The 27,491-nt window shown below is 38.8% G+C and overlaps 1 protein-coding gene across 8 annotated transcripts in view; it reads right to left on the bottom strand.

The window, feature by feature from the left end:
- HFM1 (helicase for meiosis 1) overlaps window positions 1–3,294 on the bottom strand; it is a 117,149-nt gene extending 113,855 nt beyond the window's left edge. For 6 of the 8 annotated variants that reach the window (XR_007126832.1, XM_047727314.1, XM_047727316.1 and 3 more), the window contains exons 1-2: window positions 2,971–3,097; window positions 77–174 (exon numbers count right to left, since the gene is read on the bottom strand). Coding sequence is in view for 6 of the 8 variants with exons in the window: in XM_047727314.1 (XP_047583270.1) it covers window positions 77–147 (71 nt within the window). In the remaining 2 variants the exon portion in view is untranslated. Of the gene's footprint in view, window positions 1–76; window positions 175–2,970; window positions 3,104–3,244 lie in introns of those variants that run through there. The other 2 variants (XM_047727319.1, XM_047727317.1) reach the window with 2 other exon arrangements.
- Window positions 3,295–27,491: the final 24,197 nt, after the last annotated feature.

Raw genomic sequence — 27,491 nt, 5'->3', positions numbered from 1 at the left:
AGTGAGAAAATTAAAACTCCTTAAAAATAAAAAATCTCTAAAACAATATACTATATTATCATTAAGGCAGACTTACTTTTTAGCTTCACCTGGTTTTTCAAAAAACAAAGTATCCAAGGAAAACAACGAGTCATTTGATTTCAGCATTGTTAAAGACTGGACTGTGTCATAAATCTACAAAAATGTAGAAAAAGTAGTTTATATTTTATTCATAAAGCTGTAGAAAAATATTTCTGGATACATAAACTATAATCATTAATTTCCTAGAATAACCACAGACTCTTTTCCCAGCTGCATCTTCTGTAGCTTCCTCCACAGTGCCTCAAAATTCAAATACATTATTCTCTATTCTCCACTAATTCTCCACTAATTCATGCATATTCACATCTGTACCCTTCTCCTCATACTGCACCAATGCTTAGAATGTGTTTTCTTCCATTTCTTCTCTACCTGGCAGATCCCTACACATCCTTAATGTATAGGTCAAATGTCATTTTTTCTTCAAAGGCTTCTCTGAGTTTGTCCTGTTCTTCAAGGCAGAATTAATCACTCCTTTTGGGCTCTTAATACTTTGTCCATACCATTATTTTTGATTTAGGATAATGCATTTTATGGTGAATGTGTGTGCCTCTAACAATATGCCAGATACATATACAGAGGTTTGCTTCAAAATAAATGGGGAAAGGTAAGGGGAAATGATAAAACAAGATTGGCAATGAGTTGATAATTGCTAAAGCTATATAATAGGTACATGTAGTTCATTATAACGTTCTGTCAATTTTGTATATATGTTTGAACTTTTCCAAAATAAAAAAATTTTCAAATTTAACATATATATGTATGTTTACATTCATATTACATAACATGTACATAGAAATGCTTACATTCCTTTTAAAAAAGCCAATTTTTACATTCAGAGATGGTACCTAAATATAAAGGATAAAAACATTTAGCATTGGCCACATGGGACTAGAATAAAATTCTAGGGCTGAACAAAGCCTCAACTTTGATAGGAGACTGAAGAACCATTTCTACAGACACATACATTGTTCCATTCACATTGCCATTCTTTCCCCTGCATATCAACACCACATCCCAATTTTTTTCCTCAATTCTGAAACATGATAGAAAATTCTATATAACAAAACATGAAATAGATGCACAAATCATAAAACATAAGTCACGTTTCTATTTACTCTGTGAATTTACACTGCAAATCTTTCCTTAGGATAGAAACTAAAATCAAAGAAACTATATGAGTGCCATCTTGTGGAGAAATCCATACTATCAGGTCAGATCATGCCCCTTCAATTTTAAATCCTCCCTAAGGTGGGGATGAGATACCTGTGGGAGTATGTGACACCCCTTGACAAAATACTACTGGTAAGAGGGCTAGATTTATGTATATCTTAAGACTGTTCTTAGTTATCCAGAACTTTTGGGATTTTTCATTTTTCTAGTCATCGGAGTTTTTCTCCCTTCCATCTGTTTAACTTAATTGTCCTCCTTTTTTTTTTTAATTTATTAATCATTTAGTCACCAACCAAAAGAAATAGTGAAGTTGAAACATATTAGCAATTGTTCTAAAACAACTGACTATATTAACAATAGAAACCCAAGATAACAGGGAGGGAGACAGAAGGGAGTCATTCAAAAATATGCTAAAGGAGTCCTTAACATCTTTAAGTAAACAATTTCAGAACTTGAAAATAATTACCTGATAAAGTATAAATGAACATGCTAATCATGTTGCTATACTATGCAGACAGGAACAGATAGGGGCTCCTGGGTGGCTCAGTAGGCTAAGTCTCTGACCCTTGATTTGGACCCAGGATCTCAGGGTCCTTAGATGGAGAGTGGTGCTCTGCACTCAGCAAGGAGACTGCTCCAGAGTCTCTCTCCCTCTGCCCCTCTCCCATCCCTCCTGGTTCAAGGGCAGGGGCACTTTTTCAAAATAAATAATTTTTTTTTTTAAGTAACAAAATGTTCCCTTTCTCATCTCAGGAAAACTATATAATTTAAAGCAACAAAAAAAGTTTTCAAAATTAAAACCCACTGGACCACTTTTATATATGGCTTTGCTACCTCAGAATTTACTAGAAAACTGTGTGACTACATAATTTCTTGTCTGTTGAGAAAGCGTGCGCTTTATCTAATTATCTTAGTGACAATTTAGCATTTTCTTATCTTCTATAATGCTTACTATATAAATTTTTCTGATCTATTAGTCATTCCTTACGACTTGTACTCTCAGACACTTTTTTTTTTTTAAGTGCCAAAACTCAGATATAAAATACTGATTTGAAATAGGTAGTGAGTGGAAGCCGAGACCAACATTCACTCGAAAAACCAATCATGACAAAGATCGCAGGGAACCTGACAAGGTAAGAGAATAAACAAGAAAACAAATTACCCTGGTCTCCGAGCCTCGGCCAGGGAGGGGTCCCTACCAGTCGGGGAGGGAATTGGGGTGTGGGCATCTCCATCACCCGCCCCGGGGTACACGGCGGGCATGCCGGGAACCGAATCAGCCCCCCCCGCCCCAATTCCTGGGGAACACCCTAATTCCAAGCAAACCCGTCCCATACCCCCAGGCGCCAGGGAGAAGCCGTCAGGACCCGCGTGTGGCCCGCGCGCCGAGGGCTGGAGCCGGTCGCTCCCCCGCCCCACCCCCGGCGTCTCCTTCCCACCGCTGGAAAACAAGGTGGCTACAGTACACACGCACGCCGCACCTGCAGCCGCTCAGGGGGCAAGACACACCTAGTCACAAACACAGTGGGTCCGGGAACCACCAAAACAAAAGCAGAGTCAGCCCAGCTCCTTCAGCTCCGCAGACGCGCGGTCCTCCCGCCAGCCCCACCCCCGCGAGCGGCCGCCCCGCCCCGAGCGCCTCAGGCCTCGCCCAGTTCCTGACAGAAACGCGGCGAGGACCGGCGCGGCACGGGCCGGGGCGGGCTGTCCTCAACTCACCGCGCCTGCCCGTCCTCTGAGAGCGGCTCCGTGATGAAGGTCGGCCGCTGTCGGGACGATCGACTGTTCCCTCCTCCCCGCGGGATCCCGGGTCTGCGGTCCCAACTTTCCCCCGGGAGACGTCCGGCCCGGCCCAGCTCCTCACCCGGCAGCGGGACTCACAGTTCTCGGAGCCGAGCGCCTATTCACCCGCCCCTTCGAGGCCCCCCAGACTGGCTAAATGAGCTCCAAGCAATGGATCAGCGGGGGTCCGACTTCTCCCTTCCCGCTTCACCTTTTTCCTCCAGAAGTAGTTAATTAGGCTTGAATATATTGCTCTCCCAGTATACAGTGGCCTCTTCTCATTAAATAAAGCGCTTCAGGCTTCCCCCAGCACCTGGTAACTCCTGTGCTACTTGCCCTCTCTATGAATTTGCCTATTCCAGGTAACTCCCGTAAGTGGAATCATACAGTATTTGTCCTGTGTCTGGCTTATTTTATTCAGCATGGCTTCAGAGTTCATCATTTGTAGCATGTATCTGAATTTCATTCTTTTTTAAACTTGAATATACCACTGTGTGTATGAACTACATTTTGTTTATCCATTCGCCTGTGGATAGACCTTTGTGTAGTTTCCACCTTTTGGCTATTGTGTTACAAACACTGGGGTACAGATATCTGTTTGAGTCCCCGCTTTCAGTTCTTTAGATATATACCTAGGAGTGCAGTTGCTGAGTCTATGGTAATTCCAAGTTACACCTTTTGACGGAAAAACCACCAGACAGATTTTCCACAGCTGCTGTATCACTCCCACTAATAATGCAAGAGGGCCCAAATTTCTCCACATCCTTGCCAGCAAGTTATTTAATATTTTTAAAAAATTATAGCCATCCTATTAGATGTGAAGTAATATCTCATTGTGGTTTTCATTTTCATTTCCCTAAAGACTAATAATATCTTTTAATGTGCTTAACATCCACTTTGAATATCTTCTTCAGAGAAATATCTATTCAAGTCCTGGGCCAATTTTTTGTTATGTATCTTTCTACTATTGAATTGTAGGAGTTTTTTAAAAATATATATATATTATGGCTATTTGTCCCTTATCAGATGTAAGATTTGCAAATATTTTCTCCCATGTAGTAGGTCTTCTTTTTGTTTTCTTGATAGTATCCTTTGATGCACAAAAATTCTTATCATTTTTTTTCTTTATTGCCTGTGCTTTTGGTTATATCCATGAAGTCATCGCCAAATCCCATGCCACAAAGATATTTCTGCAATGTTTTCTTCTAAGAGTTTTATAGGTTTAGCTTGTAAGTTTAAGTCTTTGATCCTTTTTGCTCCAATGGACCAACAAGTCTTATTCATGTGGATTAGGGTTACTAGAGGGCTTATGTCAAATAAAAGAGTTGGGGGAGGGGATATAGTTTCCAGAAAGATTGGAAGAACTTGAAAGACAAAAGATAGGTGTTCATAACACAAGAACAAAATATATTTCTGCTAATACAACTGATGTCAGGGATTCTGACTCAAAAATTCAACATAACCAAACTTTTTTCTACTTTGTAACCTCCACTCTGTTTAAACTCTGATCAAGAGGAGTTGACTTTGAGAAGTTAGTGCTGATGGCTCTAGAGCAGGTGGAACCAAGAAATGTTTCAGGACTATTTTTCTCTGGGTGACAGCCAGAAGTGTGTTCTGCTATTGTCAGACATGGAAAAGAAGAGGTAAAGAGATCATTTGGGAGAATCTGAAAATTGTAGAATTAATGTCTGAGAAAAGGAAAGAGAAGGGAAGGGAATGGAGAGGTAGGGAAGGGAAGGGAAAGAAAGGAAACAAGTGTAGTCTGATATGACCGGATCCTTGGGAAGAAAGATTACTTTAGGGAGTCATGCATAATTCTGTGTAGCAGAGTCCAATGCTATTTATGCATTTAGTAGGTGCATAACTAGCAAAATGATAAATGAATGAAGACCAAATCAATGGATAACTTCTTTAGGGAAAGATGTATTAAATCTCAATGTAACCAAGAAAATAGTAAACAAAAATTGATTAGAAAGTAATTCCTTGGGCACCTGGGTGGCTCAGTTGGTTAAGCATCTGCCTTCGGCTCAGGTCATGGTCCCAGGGTCCTGGGATCAAGTCCTGCATTGGGCTCCCTGTTCTGCAGGGAGTCTACTTCTCCCCCTGCCCCTCCTCCCATGTGTTTTCTCAATCAATCTCTCTCTCTGTCTTTCTCTCTCTATCTCTCAAATAAATAAATAAATAAAATTTTTTAAAAGTCTTAAAAATTAAAAAAAAAAGAAAGTAATCCCTTGAGTTCCAGCTGTTAAGGAGTATGTTTAATGATGATGTACAAGATCCTAGGACCCATATTTCAGATTTGTTTGTTTTTCAGGAAAAAATTGACTTATCCAGCTAAAATGAACTTAAAATATCTTCTGTTCTCCAAAGCCAAAAGTTGATTTTTAATGGGACTGTCAGGCAGGGTGCTCCAGTTAGACCCTGAACTGAAGCATCCCACTGACACAGCCAGCCAGAGAATATTATTACAAAGAATATAAGCCTTCCATAGAAATCAGTAGATAAAGATTCAGTATTCAATAATTATTCTTTATGTAATTGCATTATAGTGTCTAAAATATGGTAACATAATCCTTGAAGTAAGAAGTGAACAACCCAGGACAGAAACTTAGGGACAATGAGCAGTATTCCACACTAGAATGAATGATTTCCTAATTAAAAATTGATGCCAGTTCCTAAAAGAGGAGTAAGTGGAAACTGATAACCAGTGTATAGTCTCTATGAATACTTGTATTTAAATTTTTATAATAAACTGCATACACTTTTTCTTTCAGTATGTACTAGGTTTAATCTTCTGCCATGATAATGTCTGTCAGTAAATAGGAATTAACACATTCCTTCAAGTGGTTAGTATGTAAATGTGGTAGACTTCATCGGACTGTTATAATCAAGGTTCTGGCATCCAGAAGCATATAGCATCTTAATGAAACATAGAATATATTATTCCTGCAAAAATATTATTTGAAGGAATTCTTAAAAGCCATTGTAACATTTTTAAAGATATTTAATGTCAGGAATCAGAGTATAAAACAGATTTTAAGAACAGGCATTCTTTGTTTTTTTTGTTTTGTTTTGTTTTTTAAAGTTTTGTTTTGAAGTCATCTCTATGCCCAACATGGGGCTCAAACTCACATCCCCAAGATCAAGAGTCGCACGCTCTTCTGAATGAGTCAGCTACGTGCCCCTCTGTTTTGTTTTTTGTCTAAAGACAAAACAATAATTGGCAAGATCTTACAGTAATATAATAAAAAATTAATTAATATTGTTTATATGTAGTTTAGAAATAGGATAATTTCTAGAGGTTATATAATTTTGTAGTTAATAAAGAGGTTTGCAATGATACAAGTAATCAGTTAAGATACTAGACAGATTTGGGTATGGACAGAATTAAAGAAATGGGAAACACCATAAAGAAATGCTTCTGCCTAGAATCCCTTCCAAAAAGGGAGTGTGATGGGGGAATTGGTAAGAGATGCTATAGCAACTGGCACATAATTATTCATTTGTGATATATGTCAAGTTATGGTGCATCAAAGCATGGGTTAATCTCATGTTTAAATATGTCAAAGCATTGAGAAAGCACAGTGCACATGATAGCGTATATTTTAACATCCTGGATGACCCCTGGAATAAAGTTGAGAGTGCTGTATCCATGTCTGCCCAGAATCTGAAGCCACTGCAAAGAGAAATAGATGAATCCGTTTTCTCACAACAGCTCCCACCATTAATTATCGCCAGAGAAGGAAAGAAAATAAATCTAAAGATATTCTCTAGAAATTCTGGCTGTTCATAGCTCCTGCAAGTTCTGGGAACACAGGATAGATTTCTAGAGGAAGAGTAGGCATATTGAGATACACAAGGAACAAAAGTAGCTCAGTGCTAAGGTTAGGGCGCCCTCTGTCCCAGTGCTGGGCACTCCAAGGAAGACTCATTCCCATGGAGGGACCAGCAAACTCAGCAAGAAGCAGCAAGAGTAGCCATGGGGATGAGGCTGTGGAGGAGAAGCAGCTCAGCAGTGCTCACAGTGTCTGGTCCCCATGAAGCCATCCAGAGTGAAAGGTACTGCCTTGAGAGAGATCTGCTGGCCTCAGAACAACATGTTGCCCAGGCAGAGGCGGTGATATGAGCAGCAGAACTGTGACCATGGCTTCTGCGGCAGGTCTAAAGTAGGAACTGTGAAATCAGCCAGGACAGTGAGCCTGGCTTATGGAAAGTATATGCTATTTGTGAAGGTTAATAAGACTGATGGCAAAAGCCAGGAGAGTTGATAAAGTCCCGCCCTCCAGCTCTCATCTGGAGACTGTTGGGTGCAGCTTGTCAGAGAAGCTGGATTCTGACAATGACGGAACACCATTGCAGAGCGGTAATGTGTTTTGTTGTCTTTGAGGGGGGAAGAATTACATACATTATTACCTTGCTTTATCTAATTCAGATTAGTGACTCATGAAAACACCAGTGTCACAACAAACTTTGCATAGCACCCTACAGTTTGCAAACATCTATTCATTTAACCCATGGGGTTAATGTCTGAGAATTCATGCGAATGTGTGTGTGCAAGCCTGAGTGAATGCATAAGAGAGTAGATGCATTGCATGTGTGTGTTATGGGAAGGGGAGTGGAACCAAGTAGATGGAAAATAAATAATATATTTAAGTGGAAGGAATATTATCCTCCCCTAGTGAATAGAGACATGTGGGTTGAAACAAGTCCAATGAAATTAAAACTCTCAGCCTAGGAAACACCAAGTCAGATAAGCGAGTGATAAATATGAAAGTGAAATGAGCTGATGTGAACTGTTAGAACCTTTTCAGATACCTATGGAATAAAACAGCTGTCAAATTATAAGTTCTTATTGAATACTAGGAACTTTATTCACCTATTTTATGTATTTCCTGATTAACAGAACACTTAAAACATGCTCTCCTAGGGGAAAAAAATTACAGAATTAACTCTGAGAGGAAGTCCTGCCAGGTCCCACAGCCTATGTTCACACTTTCTATTCCATCCATACGTGTAGAAATGGGCAAGAAACCCGCAGGAAATTTTTTCCAGCAAGATGCTTCATATCACAAGTCATTTAAGGAAGTTTTGACTAAATAAGTTATTTCATAGGCTATGACCTATAATACTGAAGAAATAGAACTTTTTTTCAAAAAATAAGAAAATTTTTTTCTAGATAAAAATACTATTTACACAATTTAGCCAAAAATTTCCCCAAATCAGGAAATACCTTAAGAATTAGTATTTGATATCTAACATGGTGAAGTTATTTTGCCTGGATTTTCCTATATTTGGTCCCTGGCTCTTTCTACAAACCATACTATTTCCTCTGAACAGCAATTGTTGCTGATTTTTGTTGATGTTGTCGTTGTTGTATAAATGTTGCAATTAGAAAATGTATATTTTTTAAATGTATATTTTATAAATCTCTGGCTTTGAACAAATTCCCATTTATTTGTGTGGGAGGCCGCAATAAGGCTTGAGACGAGGACCAAACCAGGCCCTGACTTGTGCCTCCTTTAAAGTCTGAATAACCTAACAAAAGGTTTAGGATGGGAAAAGTTGAGTAGCACTAGAAAGAGTCTGTGCTATGTGTTGTGCGCTCACCTACGTGACTTCCCACACGCTTGCTAAACAAATGAGAACAATTTGGTTGGGGTCATAAGTTCCTGGCTGGTCCTTGCTGCCCTAGTACAGCTCACAAATTACTTTCAGGTTTGCTGTATCAATACAGAACAATTGTACTGGCATCAGCCATTTGGCGTCACGAGGTCTGCTTATTGTTAAGTGTGAAACTTATTATGGGAACTCCTGGTTGTTTAACTAGACACAGATGTATTGCTTCTCCTATTGTAATATCACTATATATATGGCCTTAATGCTTTGAATAAACTTAGCACTGTTGGACATCCTCCTCAGTGCTCCTCCTGCCCCCATCTCTCTGCTTCTCGAGTTCTTTTCTTCATCCTCTTACCCTCACATTCCTGGTCGATTTGTCGCACCGGCCGTGACATATGTGCTACATCTGTTTAACCAGACTTAAAGTATAAAGTATAAGTATAAAGAAGACACATCTTTCCTTAGACTTCACTCCCAAATAGCATCTTTCTCAACATATTCAGATATATAAATCACATAAAATATAGGTTTGTAGCAATGCATCTTCTAAACAGCTCTGAAATTTTTAATTTTTTAATTTCTCCCAAGCTAACATCTGAGCTGCCATATGATTTGAATTTTTCCAACTCACAGAGATTACATAGCAAGTCACAAACCTGCATGATCTAAAGCACATGACTGGAAAATGTCTAACATCAGAAGTTAGGGGTCATTGATCCACAGGCAAATGGAAAAATGTACAAACCTCCAAAGACAAATCTGATACAAAACTAAACAATTCTTTTCAAGTCACAAAACATTTTTTTTAAGCCTCAGTCATTTGTAAGCAGAATGTCTCAGTTGATTTATATTTCCCCTAATTGAGAAAGTTTCCCAGAGATTTTTACCTGTGCTTTCATTTCTAGTTGCTAAAAATGAATAAAAATCATAGGCTATGTTTCTAACTTATTGGTACATTATTTTCAGTGCATCTTTATATTTAAAGTGCATGTCTTGTAGTTAACAGATGGTTAGGTCTGCTTTATAAGCCATTCTGACAATCTTTGTTTCTTCATTGGAGTGTTTAGTGAATTTACATTTAATGTAATTATTGTTATAATTGGATTTAGGCCTACTATTTTATTAATAGTCTGTTGTCAATTTTTTTGTTTCTCTGTGCTTCCTTTCCTGCCCTCTTTTGAATTATTTGAACATTTTTGAGATGTTCATTTTAACTTGTCTCTTGGCTTCTTAACTATCCCTCTTAATTTTTTTAGTTGGTTGCTTTAGGTATTACAATATACATTAAACTTTTCACAATGCACTTAGAGTTAACATGAAGCTATACAGGTCCATTTACTCCTATCCCTACCATTCTTTATGTTATGATTGTTATTACCTCTACATACATTTTAAATCTCTCAAGACAATGTTCTGATTTTTGCTTTTATTATTATTTTTAAAAAGATTTTATTTATTTATTTTAGAGAGTGAGCATGCAAGTGTAGGAAGGGGTAGAGGGGGAGGGAAAGAGAGAATCTCAGGCAGACTCTGTACACGAGGGGCCTCCATCTTATGACACTGAGATCATGACCCGAGCCAAAATCGGATGCTTATCTGAATGAGCCACCCAGGGTGCCCCTAACTTTTGCTTTTGAAAGCCATATATACTTTATTTTTTTTATTTTTTTTAAAGATTTTATTTATTCATTTTACAGACAGAGATCACAAGTAGGCAGAGAGGCAGGCAGAGAGAGAGAGGAGGAAGCAGGCTCCCAGCTGAGCAGAGAGCCCGACGTGGGGCTCGATCCCAGGACCCTGGGACCATGACCCGAGCCGAAGGCAGAGGCTTTAACCCACTGAGCCACCCAGGCGCCCCTATACTTTATTTTTTAAATGATCCTTAATAGACATTTTTCTTTTTTTTTTTTAAGATTTTATTTATTTATTTGACAGACAGAGATCACAAGTAGGCGGTGGGGGGGGGTAAGCAGGCTCCCTGCTGAGCAGAGAGCCTGATGCGGGGCTTGATCCCAGGACCCCGAGATCATGACCTGAGCCGAAGGCAGAGGCTTAATCCACTGAGCCACCCAGGTGCCCTGACATTTTTTTCTTTTTGAGAGGGAGAGAATGTGCAGACAAGCAGGGCATGAGGCAAAGAGAAAGGGAGGGAGAGAATCTTAAGCAGGCTCCATGCCCAGTGCAGAGCAACACAGGGCTTCACCTCACAACCCTGAGATTCTTGACCTGAGCAAAAATCAAGAGTTAGATGCTTAACCAACTGAGCCACCCAAGTATCTTTAAAGTCATATATAATTTAAATAAATTAACATAAAAATAGTTTTTTACATTTACCTGTATATTGAGCTTTTCTCATGCTTCTCATTTCTTCCTGAAGAGCCAAATTTCCCTCTGGTATCATTTTCTTTCAACTTGAAAAAACTCTTCTAGCATTTATTGCACTATGGGTCTGTTGGGGACAAATTCTCTTAGGTTTCTGTATCTGAAAATAGGTTTGTTCAACCTTTATTTTTCAAGAATATTTTTTTAGGGGCGCCTGGGTGGCTCAGTGGGTTAAGCCGCTGCCTTCGGCTCAGGTCATGATCCCAGGTCCTGGGTTCGAGCCCCACATCGGGCTTTCTGCTCAGCAGGGAGCCTGCTTCCTCCTCTCTCTCTCTGCCTGCCTCTCTGCCTACTTGTGATTTCTCTCTGTCAAATAAATAAATAAAATCTTTAAAAAAAAAAAAAAGAATATTTTTTTAAAAGATTTTATTTATTTGACAGACAGAGAGAGCACAGGCAGGGGAGCATTTGAAGGAGAGGGAGAAGCAGGCTCTCCGTTGAGTAGGGAGCCTGACATAGGGCTCAATCCCAGCACCTTGGGATCATGATCTGAGCCAAAGGCAGATGCTTAACCAACTGAGCCACCAAAGCACCCCAAATTTTTCAATGGATGGAGAATTCTGAGTTAGCAAGTTTTTCTTTCAGCACTTTGAAGATGTTATTGCATTAAACATGGCCACCATGGTGTCTGATGATACGTTTGTAATCATTTGAATCATTGTTCTCTTGTATGTAACATGTCATTTTTTTCTGCCATTAAGATTTTTCCCTTTGGGTAAATGGGCAGAAGACTGAACAGACATTTCTGCAAAGAAGACATCCAAGTGGCCAACAGACACATGAAAAAGTCCTCAACATCACTCGGCATCAGAGAGATACAAATCAAAACCACAGTGAGATACCACCTCACACCAGTCAGAATGGCTAAAATTGACAAGTCAGGGAAAAACAGGTGTTGGCGAGGATTCGGAGAAAGGAGAACCCTCCCACACTATTGGTGGGAATGCAAGCTGGTGCAGCCACTGTGGAAAACAGTATGGAGGTTCCTCAAAAAGTTGAAAATAGGGCTCCAGGGTGGCTCAGTTGGTTGAGTGACTGCCTTCGGCTCAGGTCATGATCCCAGACTTCCAGGATCGAGTCCCACATCAGGCTCCCAGCTCCTTGGAGTGTCTGCTTCTCCCTCTGACCTTCTCCTCTCTCATGGTCTCTCTCATTCATTCTCTCTCAAATAAATAAATAAAATCTTAAAAAAAAAGTTGAAAATAGAGCTGCACTATGACACAGCAATCTCACTACTGGGTATTTACCCTAAAGATACAAATGTAGTGATCTGAAAGGGCATGTGCACCCAAATGTTTATAGCAGTAATGTCCACAATAGCCAAACTATGGAAAGAACTTAGATGTCCATCAACAGAAGAATGGCTAAAGAAGATGTGTGAGATATGTATATATACACATACATACAATGGAATACTATGCAGCCGTCAAAAATGAAATCTTGCCATTTGCAATAATATGGATGGACTAGAGGGTATTATCCTGAGCTATTTGAAATAAGTCAATCAGAGAAAGACAAATATCATATGAGGGATTTGAGAGGCAGGGCGGGCGGTTGTGAAGAGTAGGGAGCAAAAAAATGAAACAAGATGAGATTGGGAGGGAGACAAACCATAAGAGACTCTTAATCTCACAAAATAAACAGAGTTGCTGGGGGGTGGGGGCGTAGGGATAGGGTGACTGGGTGATGGACACTGGAGAGGGTATGTGCTATTGTGAGCACTGTGAATTTTGTATGATGGATTAATCACAGGCTTGTACCCCTGAAGCAAATAATACATTATATGTTAATAAAAATAACTTTAATAAATAAATAAATAAATAAAAGATTTTTCCCTTGGGATGCCTGGGCACCTCAGTTGGTTAAGTGTCTGCCTTTGGCTTTAGTCATGATCTCAGGGTCCTGGGATAGAGCCCTCCATTGGGTTCCCAGCTCAGCAGGAAGCCTACTTCTTTTTCTCCTACTCCCCCACTATGTTCCCTCTCTTGCTTGTCTCTCTCTCTGTCAAATAAATAAATAAAATCTTTAAAAAAAATGTTTCCCTTATCTTTGGTTTTCCACAGTTTGATCATGATGTGCTTAGACTTAGATTTATTCAAACTTACCCTGTTTAGGGTTCACCAGACTCCCTGAATCTATAAATTCATGTCTCTCTTCACACTTGAGCAGTTTTCTGTTATTATTTCTTCAAATATAGTTTTCTGCCCCATTACTTATCTCCTCTACTTCTGGATTCCAATTAATGTATATCAGAACTTTTATTTTTGTTCCACAGGTCCCTGAGATTCTGTTCAGTCTTTTTCAATCTTTTTTTCCTCTCCCTTTTCTTCAGATTTAATAATTTCTGTTGACTTGTCTTCTACTTTACTAACTCATCTGCCATCTTCATTCTGATATACCCATTGTGGTGGTTAATTTTATGTGTCAACTCAACTGGGCTAAATGATGCTCAGATAACTGGTAAAACTTATTTTAGTGTCTGTGACAGTGTTTATGGAAGAGGTTAGGATTTCATTCAGTAATCTGAGTAAAGAAGAGCCATCCTCACCAATGTGGTGAGTCATCATTCAATCCACTGAAGCCCCAAATAGAACAAGAGGTGAAGGAAGGCAAATGAATGAAAAATAGAAATTCTCATCAATGAAATATAAGATAAAGAAGAAACAAAGAGAAATTTTAGAGCTGAAAAATATAACAACTGAAATAGAAAACTCAATGGTGGCATAAACAGCAAAATGAATGGAAAAGAGAAAGAATCCGTGATCTGGAAGATAGAACAATAGAATTAAGCAACCAGAACAACACAGAGAAAACATACTTAAAAAAAAAAAAAGAAAGAAGGAAGGAAAGGAAGGGAGGGAGGGAGGAAGGGAGGGAAGGAAGGAGGGAGGGAAGGAGGGAGGAAGGGTGAAAGAGCCTGAAGAGCCTGGGGAACTACAACAGTTCTTGTATATAAGTCATCAGAGTACCAGAAAGAGAGGTGAAAGTAGGCAGAGATGAAAAAATAATCAAAGAAATACTGGCTGAAATATTCTCAATCTTAGCAAAAGGCATAAACCTATATATTACAGAAGCTGAGAAAATCCCAAATAGGATAAACCCCCTCCAAGACACATCATAATCAAACTTCTGAAAAAAGAAAAAAGAAAAAAAAAGGCAGTCAGAGAGGAACATCATATAATTGATAGATGGAAAACAATTGGAACGATAGCAGATTTCTCGTCAAAAGCCAAGGAGGTCAAAATTTAGTGTCATAAAATTTTTCAGGTGCTGAAAGGAAAGAACTAGAAACTTGTAATTCTGTATCTAGTAAGAATCTCCTTAAGTTGGCAGTAGATATGGTAGGGGATGTAAGATGTAACAATTTGTCTGTGAAGTTCAGTCTTGTAACTGTGACCCCTCTTTTCTCTATAATAGCCCTGGTTACCTCAGGATTCCTGCCCTGACTTCTCTAGCCAGAGAGATGGTGGATTTTCTAAGAAGTTTTAGCCAACTCTATACCACCTGCCTCCACTGTGACTGCATGGGCCTTGGAATAAAGCATCAAAAATATGGAGACGTTTATTTCAGTTATAAGATTAACACATTCTGGTGATTACAGCTAATAACACTGTATTGTATAGTTAAATGTTGTTTTAAAAGTAGATCTTAAGGGGCGCCTGGGTGGCTCAGTGGGTTAAGCCGCTGCCTTCGGCTCAGGTCATGATCTCAGAGTCCTGGGATCGAGCCCCGCATCGGGCTCTCTGCTCAGCAGGGAGCCTGCTTCCTCCTCCCTCTCTGCCTGCCTCTCTGCCTGCTTGTGATCTCTCTGTCAAATAAATAAATAAAATCTTTAAAAAAAAAAAAGTAGATCTTAAACACTCTCACCACAAAAAAGAAATGGTAATCATGTGACAGGATGGAGTGTTAGCTCGTGCCTTGGTGGTAATCACTTTCCAGTATATAAATGTATCAAATCAACATGTCAAACACCTTAAGCTTACACAATATTATAGATCAATTGTTTCTCAGTAAAGCTGGGAATAAATAAATGAATTTATTAATGAATAAAAAGTTCGTTCTAGGGGCACCTGGGTGGCTAAGTGGGTTAAAGCCTTTGGTTTCAGCTCAGGTCATGATCTCGGGGTCCTGGGATCAAGCCCCATGTCGGGCTCTCTGCTCATTGGGGAGCCTGCTTCTCCCTCTCTGCCTGCCTCTCTGCCTATTTGTGATCTCTCTATGTCACATAAATAAATAAAATCTTAAAAAACAAAAAAAGTTTGTTCTAGTTGCATGGCCCAAGTTTTGCCTCCAAAATCTTTCTGCCTATGTACAGTCTTCAGAATCTTTAGGTAGTGATGCTTTTCTGTATCCCATCCAATTTTACACTGTTATTCATAAGAGGATTGGTTCCTCAAATATTCAACTTCTTCATACCAGAAGCAAACCAGGACTTACCATCTTAAATCTTGCACATGACTAAAATATTGGGCCCAAATATGTTATTTCCTTACATAGACTAAGATTTGTTTAAAACTTTCTTAGCATATAGTTAGTGACAACCCAAAACCAGATAGTAAGATTACTTTTCTGTAGTTATTTTATTCTAAATCACAAAAATCTCACATTCTATATAACACTCTTACACTTTTGGTATGTTAATGTGAAATTTCAAAACAAAATTTTCATGATGATTGCATTAGAGAGTTATCCTAAAAAGGAACTCTTAGTTTCATTCTTTTAATAATAACTGCACCTTTTGTAACATTCAAAGTGTTTGCTTATTTAAGACTTACAATTTGAATTTAGAAAGGAAGGGACCAAAAAAATAATCAATTAAAAATATAGATTTAGAAATCCTGGCTATTTAAAGATAAGTAAGAAGCGGGAAGGGTGGCCTGGGTGGCTCAGTCATTAAGCATCTGCCCTTGACTCAGGTCATGATCCCAGGGTCCTGTGATCAAGCCTCACATTGGGCTCCCTGCTCTGCAGGGAGCCTGCTTCTCCCTCTCCCACTACCCCTGCTTGTGTTCCCTCTCTGGCTGTGTCTCTCTATCAAATAAATAAATAAATAAATAAATAAAATCTTTAAAAAAAAAAAAAAGAAGTGGGAAGAAGACTCTGAAATTGTAGAGCACATTGGTAGTTTCAAAACAATTGTTATTTTCAGAATTTGAGGATATTTTAAAACAAATGGTATACATAACTCTGATACAAATAAAGTTTATATGTATGTTGTTTTAACAATATATTTAAAATAATTGTATTGGTTCTGTTTTATTACCTCTACTCTCCCTGGATGGATACTGTTTCATGCCTACCAAGATGCATTTTTTCTATCTTCCATACAAAGAAAGTTAAAACATTGGTGATCCCAGCTTGTAGTTAAGTGTAGCCACACATCTGATATCCTGCCAATGAAATGTGATACAAGGGAAGTGTGTCACTTCTGACTCAGACCTTAACATACACTCTCTTTCCTATCAACTAGAACCCACAGTGACCCAGTTTTGACCATGCAGATGGCAGCAATGCCTCAGGATGATAACACAATGTGGTGGGTAGAACACGAGTCCCTAACAATCCCAAGCAGAAGGCTGTCTGCCAACCTGGAACACTCAGCAGACTGTTATATGACAGGGGAGTAAGTGTTTACCTTCTTAAGAAAATGAATTAATGTTAGGTGTCTTTTTTGCAATAGGTCAGCCTTTGCCTGATTAATATGCCCTGGGTTTGGTCTCAAATCTTTTAGGTAAGAGTATGGGTAAGGAGAACAGTCTAAGCAGCAGACTCTACAATTTCTCTACTCACCTCCCTTTACACAAGCCACCAGAAGAAAGAGCACCTGTCATTCCAAGTATAAGACTCCTTCCAGACTGCTTTGTTAGCTGATTAGGCAGTAGAACAATGTAGCCAGAAGTTATTGTCTTCAGAAACTTGACCAAGGTCAACAGAAGAAATAACAGACATGCTTCATTCCCAGATGAAGCATTCTCTTTCCTAAAAAAGAGAGCTAAAATTAACCATCTTAAAATAATTTACATTCATTCCCTCCTGACCTCATTCTTTGTCTCTGACGGGAACCTGCCCAGCCTCTCCCCAGACTTCTCCACAGTAAAGCTAAGAGGCTTGGCAGCTCCATTTTCAACAACTCCGGAAGCTGCCATTCACAACAGAATCTAACTACTGTTTCCTACAAGTGTTTTTCCCTATTATAATGTTATTACCATGAAGTTCAGGTCCCAATGCCAAGGACATTAAAAGCTGGCTGTAAGGGGTGCCCGGGTGGCTCAGTCAGTTAAGCATCTGCCTTCAGCTCAGGTCATGACCCCAGAGTCCTGGGATGGAGCCCTGCAGCGGACTCTCAGCCGCGAGTCTGCTTCTCCTTCTGCCCCTCACCCCTGCTCATGTTCTTTCTCACTCTCTCTGTCTCTCTCACAAATTAATACATAAAATCTTAAGGAAAGAAAGGGGGGAGATGGCTGTAAGTTTCAGCATTCCTTGCAAGAAATGAACTCTTCTTGATTAAATTTCTACCATGTTCTTGGCTTAGCTTACTCTTGAGAACAAAAGAATGCAAAATATTCCTTAGTAGTACCTGCTTTGTCTCCCTGTGTTGTCAGTCTCTTCTTAAAGACCCACTGACCTGTACAATATCTTATGAACTTGATTGAACTCCCAGAGTCTGTTTCAAATACTTAACTTTGATACAAACCTTCCTCCAATGCAATAGTTCTCTGTTTAATTTTCCCTTTAATTAATATCTCTCTTACAAAAACCTCTTTCTCTCAAATCATGAAAGGATAGTTCTTTTTCCAAATTAATTTTTATATCTTTTAATGAGATAGGATTCCTGATTAAGATGCCACTTTGTAACTCTTCCTGTTAGAAGTCCCATTCCTCAGCAGCTCCTTTCTGAGCACTTCTATAGTGACCTTATGATCTGTCTTGGGCTCCAGGACTCAGGTCAGCCTGCAGGATAACTAAACTGGTTTCCTCTTCCTTAACACAGAGCATCCTACACTTCCCAGCTGCACTGTATTTTATATAGGACCAAGTGACTAATTCTCGTTGTGTAATTAGAAGGAATATCAGGGCCAAGATAGTTAAAAAGAAAGTATGCCTTCTCTGAAGTCTTCGTCTTTGCTCTTGGCTAGCCAGATGGAGAGGGTCCAGGAGGAACTCAAGATCTTAGAGGAAAGCCAAGCCAGTAGACAGAAGGAGCCTGGGTCCCTGAAATATCACTGCTAAACATCTAATTAGACTCATGGAGCAAGAAACAAACTTTTGTTATTTTAAACCACTGAGATTTCAGAACATGGGACAGGGAGGAACATTGTTATTATGTCATAGCAGAGCCTATCCTAATACACCAAGTAATTTTTCCTCAGTTATACCTGACTATCTTCTGATTGAGGCTTTAAAATCAAAGTAGTTATGTGAAAATAACTAAATCACACAACAAATAAATTTTAAGAACTTTATAATGAAATATTTAACTTCAGCAATTTCTACTACTAATTTGTCTTTGTAGGTTGCTGTTCAGATTGTAACCACCAATGATTTCTCAGTAAAGAGAAAAAGAGATTAGGATGTTTTTAATTCTTTAAGTAAATGTTTTAATTGAGCTATAAAATCATACATACAAACAGAAAAATACAAAACTCCTAAATATACAGCTTCATGTTTTTTTACAAAGTGAACATCTGTATTACCAACCCTTATCAAGAAATTAAATCATTATCCCTCTTTGATTGTAACTTTTGTAGATTAGTATTGCCTATACCCAAACTTCATATAAATGAGTCATATAATATGCACTCTTATGTGACTGACTTCTTTTGCCCAATATTAGATTTATGAGATTCAACCATGTTGTTGCATATAGTAGATTTGTTACTTTTACTGCTGTCTAGTATTCCATTTTAAGACTACATCAAATCTAGGGGACACCTGGTTGGTTCAGTCGGTTAAGTAACTGACTACCAGTATTGGCTCAGATCATGATCTCAGGGTGGTGAGATCGAGCCCCGCGTCAGCTCCACTCTCAATGCAGAATCTGCTTGAGATTCTTTCCTCCTCTCTCTCCTCCCCTTGGCTCTCCCCCCACCATAGATTAATAAATAAATAAAGTACTAAAAAAAAAAGAATACACCAAATTTATTTAAAAATCTTTCTGTTGGGGGGCGCCTGGGTGGCTCAGTGGGTTAAGGCCTCTGCCTTCGGCTCAGGTCATGATCCCAGGGTCCAGGGATCGAGCCCCACATCAGGCTCTCTGCTCAGCAGCGAGCCTGCATCCTCCTCTCTCTCTGCCTGCTTCTCTGCCTGCTTGTGATCTCTGTCTGTCAAATAAATAAATAAAATCTTTAAAAAAAAAAATCTTTCTGTTGATGGATATTGAACCAGGAAGTGGGCCTCACCCCAGACATAAAATGTTTGCCAGCATCTAGATTTTGGTTTGTTATTTATAAGCAACTCAGTCTAAGGTATTCTGTTAGAGCAGCCTGACAAAACTAACAGACATTTTGTTTGTTTCTATTTGGGGCTGTTATAAATTGTGTTGCTATGAATATCCATATACATATCTCTTGATGCACTTATGTGTGTGTCTCCATTTGGCACATAACTAAGGGTGGAATTTCTGGGCCACACAATATACACATGCTCAGTTTTAGTAGCTAAGGCCAACCTGTTTTTCAAAGTGGTTGTACTGATTTACAATCCCACTAATTGCGCTACATACTAGATAATTTTTGGTATTATTAATTTTTTTAAAGTCAACCATTCTGGCAGGTGTAAAGTATTACCCCATTGGGGTTTTAATTTGTATTTCTCTTTTACTAAGGAGTGTTAGCATCTTTTCATATTTTTAATGGCCATTTATATGATCTTTTGGGGGGTGTTTTGTATACATGAAATGCCTGTCCCAGTATTTTACCCACCTTTTTTACTGATGTGTAGGCATTCTTTATATACTACAGACGTGAGCCTTTTGTCAGTTACATATATTGCAAATATTTTCTCCCAATCTGACTTACCTTTTCACCTCTTAATGGTATCTCTTGATAAAGAGAAGTTCTTTAATGATTTTCAATTTATCAATATTCCCCCTCTTGTTTAGTATCTGCTTTAAGGAATCTTGGCCTAGTTCAAATTCATAACGTCATTCTCCTGTGCTGTCTTCTAAGAGTGTTATTGCTTTGGTTTGCACAAGAACTGATTTTTGTATATTGATTTTTTATATTGATATTCAATTGACTTGATACTCTTTATTGCAAAGAGCATCCTGTTCCCCTCTACACAGCAGTGACACCTTTGCCATATGCCCCATATGAGAGTAGCCCAAATTCTGCTCTGTTCTATTCATCTACTTGCCTATCATTGTGACAATACTACACTGTCTCATTATCACTTTACAGTAAGTCTTGGTATTCAGTAGTGAAAGTTTCCAAACTTAATTCTTCTTTAGGACTTTCCTTTTAGGGACACCTGGCTGGCTCGATTGAGCATGTTACTCGGATCTCAGGGTTGTGAGTTCGAGCCCCACGTTGGGTGTAAAGATTAAAAAAAAAGAAAGAAAGAAAGAAAGAAAGACTTTTCTTTTATAAATTTTAGAATAAGCTTGTCAAATTTTACCAAAAAAATTTTCTGGAAGTTTGATTGGCCTTGCACTAAATCAATAGATTGAAGTGGAGAGAACTGAAATCTTACAGCACTGTTGTTTTTTTAAGGTTTTATTTATTTATTTGTGAGAGAGACAGAAAGAGCATGAGCAGAGGGAGGAGCAGAGGGAGAGAAACAAGTAAACTCCCCACTGAGTGGGGAGCTTGACTCGACTCAGGGCTCGATCCCAGGACCCCAAGATCATGACCCAGTTCGAAATCAGATGCTTAACCGATTGCGCCACCCAAGTGCCCCACAATATTGTTATTATCAGATGACTTTCTGTTATATCAATTTATTTTTAAGTGCTCTTTGTCTCATAAACTGGGATACAAACTCCATGAGAGTAGAAGCTTTGTCCCTTTTGCTTACTGCCATATCCCAGAGTTTAGAAGAATACCTGGTACATTGCAGGTTCTCATTAAATATTTTTTGTAAGAAGCTAATTAATGTTCTGCTGAGAATGTCTTTGTTATCCCCCTCTCTCCATTTTCTCAACTTATCCTTCAGATCTGAAATCATATGCCATTTCCTCAAGGGAATCTTCTCTGATCTGTCAGCATGGGTCAGGCTCCCCTGCTAACGGTTATGAAACCCTGCACTTCTTTTTTTAACACTTACCTACTTACTATCATTAAGTAATACTAGTTATATGTAATACTATACGTTATTTGATATCGATCTCCCATTTAGCTCTGTGAGGACAAGGACCAAGCATATCTGAATTTCTTACTCAGTTGGATTCCCCCAGTACCTAGCCTGGTACCATGTACAAGGCCAGTATCAAAAAAACTATTACATTATTTTCTAAAAGAGGCTTAAACTCTCTCCTTTGTTTCTTAAAAAATAGAAGGTATTATCTTGGCAACACTTTGCTACCCTATCATCAAAAATCCCTCCTCTAGATGTTTCCTGCTGCTTTTATCCTCTGGATTGTTTGGTGAACATTCTCTACCAGACTTCCTGGAGTTGTGAGGGGGGTCCTTTGTGGTCCCCTGTCCCAGACTGGCTGAATCAGAGGACTCCTAAATTGGAACTGGAGAAGCTGCATTGTTAACAAATTCTGCAAGGAACTGTTGCACTGGTGAGTTTGGGGCCCACTCCCTTGGACGACATTCATGACATGGCTGATTTATCTCTTTGCACTTCACAATTTTCTTCATACTGCTCGGGGTCCAGTTACTCTTATCGTCTCTGCCTGTGCTGTGTTCTGCTTTTGCTCTCAAGGCCATATTTTCTCTTTGGCCATCTGCCCTCCAAGGACCACTGAAAGGCCACCCTGGCTGCCTAATTAAGAATCTCATTAATCTCATCTTTATCTTTCTGGTCATGCTGACCACCCAGCTTCAGGGCCACACACTGTCACAGCTCTCTGATCCAACTTCAGAGACAGTGAAAAGGAAATAGCCCATGATTTAGGGAATTTCGAACTGGGAAATGAAAATTTGCTATCTGTGTGACATTGAAAATATCATTTGACCTCTCACTTCAGTTATAATAATAATACCTGCCCTCCCTACCTCAGAAATGTTATGAGAATCAAATGACACAATGCATCATGCCAGAACTTTGTGAACTATATATGGATGTATGCACATTAACTATAATTGATAACCTCAATCATCCAACTCTTTTTTTTTTTTTTAGGATTTTTATTTTTAAGTAATGTGGGGTTCGAACAACCCTCAGATCAAGAATCTCATGCTGAACGTAGGGGGTTTGGGGGGTAGGAAAAGAATAAATGAAACAAGATGGGATCGGGAGGAAGACAAACCATAAGAGACTCTTAATCTCAGGAAACAAACTGAGAGTTGCCAGAGGGAGGGGAGTAGGGAGAGGGTGGTGAGGTTATGGACATTGGGGAGGGTATGCGCTATGGTGAGTGCTGTGAAGTGTGTAAACTTGGCAATTCACAGACCTGTAACCCTGGGGATAATAATACATTAAATGTTAATAAAAAATTTTTTTTAAATTAAAACAAGAATCTTGTGCTGAACACACTGAGCCAGCCAGTCTTCCCTCTTCGCAAGAAGGGGGGCACAATTTGCACCCTGAGGTGTTTAATGGGAAAGGACATCCTTCCAAGTGCTGTTTTGTTCCTTCTAAGAAATAAACCAACTGGCTAACTATTGTCTTCTCTGGCTTCAGAATGTCACATACATTGCACTTCTGGCTGCAAGGTAAAATCTTTTAACATTTTTGAGCTTTTCTGTGCAAACCTTGTAGCATAATACATGAGGAACTTCTTAACTAATCCCGCCTACTTCACTAGCTACATATGGCCTACTTTTCCTCTTTCTTTCCTCCTCCTTTTTAAAAAACAAACTTTTAGTTTTAGAATATTTTTAGATTAACAGAATAATTGTAAAGATAGTATGAGGGTTCCCACATACTCTGATCCCAGTGAAAACTTATTCTCTTATTTATTGACATTTTACATTAGTATGGTACAGTTGTCATAGTTCACAAATCAATGTGGATACCTTATTTTTTAAAAGATTTATTTATTGATGTGTCTGAGTGGCTCAGTCAGTTAAGCATCTACCTTCAGCTCAGGTCATGATCCTGGGGTCCTCAGATGGAGCCCTGCTTCCAGGGCTCCCCACTCAGCAGAGAGCCTGCTTCTCCCTCTTCCTCTGCTGCTCCCCCTGATCATGCTCACTCTTGCACACATATGTGTTCTCTCTCTCTCTCTTTTTTTAAAAAAAGACTTTATTTACTTGAGAGAGAAAAGAGAATGAAAGCAGGGGAAGGGGTAGAGGGAGAGCGAGAGAATCTCAAGCAGATGCTCTGCTGAGCAGTGAGCCCAACACTGGGGCTCAATCCCACAACCCTGAGATGAAGACCTGAGCCAAAATCAAGAGTCATTGCTTAACCAACTGAGCCACTCAGTGCCCTGATACACTGTTATCAACTGAAGCCCATTCTTTCTTTGGATTTCCTGTTTTTACCTATTTTCTGTCCCAGGATTTCACTCAGCATACCATATTACATTTAGTCAGCCTCACTCTTGTTTTTATCTCTTTCCCTTTCTCTTCCTTTTCTTTTTGTCTTTCCTTATTTATTTATTTATTTGTTTCTTCTTTGTGCTAAACACTAAGCATATAAATAAGCATGGCTTTTCCTTAAAAAACCTAGTGAGAAAAACTGAAAGTGAAAAATGTAACAAATTGATTATTCAGGTAAATGTTAAGAACACAAGCAGTAGACCAACAGAAGCCACATTTAACAGATCCAGAGTAAGAAGTAATTCCATCTGATTTTTTTTTTTAAGATTATTCTTAGTGGGAGTAAAGGTTGTGGCAGAAACACCTGTTAAGGAAACTATTATAACAGTCCAGTTTGGAGATGATAGTGGCTTGGATTGAATTGAAGCAGTAGAGATAGAATTAGAGATATTAACCATATTCCAGAGATGTTTTTGAGGTATAAACCAGGGGGACTTGTTGATAAATGTAGATGTGGAGGATGAGGGACAAAATGGAATCAATCACCAACTTCTCAGTCTAGAGCTTCTATACCCCAGCCACACTCATCATCATACTCACCATGAGAGCTAAGGTCCCAAGCTCTTAACACTTACTAAATCCTCTGACTAAATACCCCTTATTATTGGTAAATAATTGGTAAATTATTGGTAAATAATGATCGGTAATTGGTAAATACCAAATAATTGGTAAATAATTTCTCCTCAATACTCTTTCCTTTTTAATATTCTTCACCACTTCTGGGAAGGCTTCCTCTGCAATGCCTCCCACGACTCCACCTCCTGAGTGAATGGGTTTTCCCTCCTTTCTGTTCCCCTGGGAGCCTGCACATACTTCTATGATAGCTTGTAGCATCCCATATTTTACTGTTATTATTTGTTTACATATCTGTCCCTTGAAGGAACTGTGTCATTTCATAGCATAGTCCCTGGCACAGAGAGGAGTAAGTGAATATTTAATTGAGTGACTCTTTACTTTCACATAAACAGAAAAAATAATACTTATAATTTTCATATGAGAAAACCATTATCAAAAGCAGTCACTAGTAAATCTAAAATATAACTAATGTCATCTACATTGTACTTCAAACTTCTGATCTTTTGCAAACATTGTTTTTTAAAACTTGCAGTCTGAATGTCTCTTTTATTCTAAAATATATTTCATAGAACTCTTTATTAAGGGACATCTGTAGAAAGTCACATTATTTGCAAAGTTTCAGCTAACATTTCTTAATTCTATTACTCTTGGTTTCATGTAAGAACTCTAGCCTCCATTTCTAAAGTTAAGAATCATTCATGTAAATCAAAGAACTAAAGCTCCAAACTTTGAGTCATTGAAAAATTTATTATGAACATTACTAAGAGTGTGAATGTGTGTGTGGTGTGTATGTGTGTTTCGATTCCTTTTCTTTTAGAATACTGGCTTCTGTTTCATTTCCACGAAATAAGAGTATGGTTATGTAGCTTATTTAATCAGCTTGATTTATGAATTTAATCAGCATGATCATAAGGATGTTTTCCTACTTATAAATAAAGATATTTGCCTTGTATTTATTTTCATATTAGAAACATAACCATAAGTTTATCATACTTTCATAAGTAATAGTGCATTTCCTAAAATCAAGAGCAACTTCTTTTTCTTTTAAACTATGCAGTCCATTATGTATTCAGTCTTTGGAAATGCCGAGCTACAGCAAGTGGTTATACAACAACATCCCCAACAAAACTCCCTCCCCTCCTTTCTGCATTTCTTTCTAACGTCAGCCGACCCCTTATGTAATACATTTGTGGGAGTCCAGCCACAGAACTCAGGGAAAGACTGAAGAGGTAAAGAATTCTGCATGGAGAACAGGTGGTCGATAGGGTTTTCCACTCTGGACTGCAGGGTCCCAGCTTCTGAGGTTGCTAGGAAATAGTCATCCAGGTGACTGAGAGAGGTGTCATCACCATCTGGGTCATGGAGAGGGGCTCGGCACCTTATGGGTGTATGTGGTCTGCCCGTTTCTGGGAGAGCAACTCTCAACAAGTACACTTTGTTCAACTTTTTATAGGTTCCTTTCAAGAGTTTTGGAGGGGACGAGTTCTGTTTAGTCCTATTTTCTTGTCTAATACAACATGTTGTAGTTTAAAATACTCAGAAAGCTTAGAGTTGAGGTTGTACAAATGTAGCTATTTTTTAAAGCTTTTAAGACATCCCAGTCTTAAAAAATACTAGCTAATTCTCTCTGAAGAGACTCCAGCATGGGAGCCAGAAAATTATGGCTTATTTCCAGACCACAAAGACTCAAAGTTGGTCACTGAACTTATGCAAACTATAAATATTTTGCTATTTATTCTGACAATGTGCAGGATACTCTTTTTTATGTTTACTTGTTAGTTTGAGTTGATAATACTATTGTCAACATTTAAACTCTTAGAAGTCAGGATCTAATTCTGCTGAACACACTCTATTTTGTATTTTGGACACTGTTATGTGTATATGTGGATGTTTCTAAGGTAATATTTGATGAAAAAATGATTATTTTCCTTCAGGGAAAACACTTCCTCTCCCTAACATCATGCAATATAGATAAGATAGTCAGAGGGGCATATTCAATTGAAAGTTTTCTTTCAGGGATGTTTGGGTGGCTCAGTTTGGTTGAGCATCTGATTCTATTTCAGCTCAGGTCATGGTCTCAAGGTCAAGAGATGGAGCCCCAAGTCAGGGTCTCTGTTTAGCAGGGAGTCTGCTTGAGATTCTCTCTCTCTCTCTCCCTCTGCCCCTCCTGTTGCTCGCTCACTCTCTCTATCTCTCGCGTGCACACAATCTCGCTTGCTAAAATAAATAAATAAATCTTTTTAAAGAAGTTTTCTTTTAAATAATCTTTCACTATTAAAGAATTCTGACCTCTGACCCTGTTTTATTTTTAAGAAAAGTTAACCCTTATCTATGAGGGAGTCCTAGCTTTCTAGAAAACATTTAACTGTAGGCTGGACTCCTCTTTGGGTAAAGTTTCCCTGTTGCCACCCTCTCCAGAACTTAGACGGGAAATCTTTTATTTGTATTCTGTACTGACCCTTTTTATATTTTACTGAATCAACTATGTCTAAGCCAACTCAATAAAATGCTGTTGAGCTTCTATGAAAGATTTTCAGGGCATGATAATTCACATCTCTAGTGATAACTGTTATTATTGGGAAGAAGAAAGAGAGAGAGGAGAAAAAAGAGATGGGGAGGAAGAGGGAGAGATCCTTAGAGGAGCCTTGAAAACAATGACCCTTCTTATTAAAACATTTTCCCACTCTCCTTAGGATTTGAGAAGATGAGAATAGCAGAATATCAGGGTATGCTCTAATGGCCACTTGAGTTTCCTTAGTGCCACACCATGCCCGGATTTTGTGCACCTTAGAAACTGGGCTTTCACTGAAATGTGAACAATAACAACATCCTTTTCCCATTTTTCCTAAAGATGACTGAGAGCCCCAAATTTGATTTACATTGACCTGGGAGATTAAACTACTTAGAAATGATCCAGTACGACTTCATCAATATGAAGTAGAAGTATTGTGGCTGCCAATGCCTAGAAACATGCAATAAAGGCTGTGTGGTAGAGGTTTGTTATCCAGTATCTATTCTCCCCTTCTTTACTTTGTAATGCAACCTTTGCATTTTAGCTGCTCACAATAAAAGCTACACTTCCCAGACTGCCAAGCAGCTAAGCATAGTCACACTACTGACTTCTGGCCCATGGAATTGGAGTAGTAATAAACACACTTCTCGGTCTGGACTTAAAAGGTAATCATATGCCCTCCATACACTTTTGTGCCAACCGGAATGTAGAAGTGATAC

This window comes from Lutra lutra, chromosome 4, assembly GCF_902655055.1.
Source record: "Lutra lutra chromosome 4, mLutLut1.2, whole genome shotgun sequence".
Lineage (NCBI taxonomy): Eukaryota > Metazoa > Chordata > Mammalia > Carnivora > Mustelidae > Lutra > Lutra lutra.
This window is presented reverse-complemented; position numbering and strand designations above follow the sequence as displayed.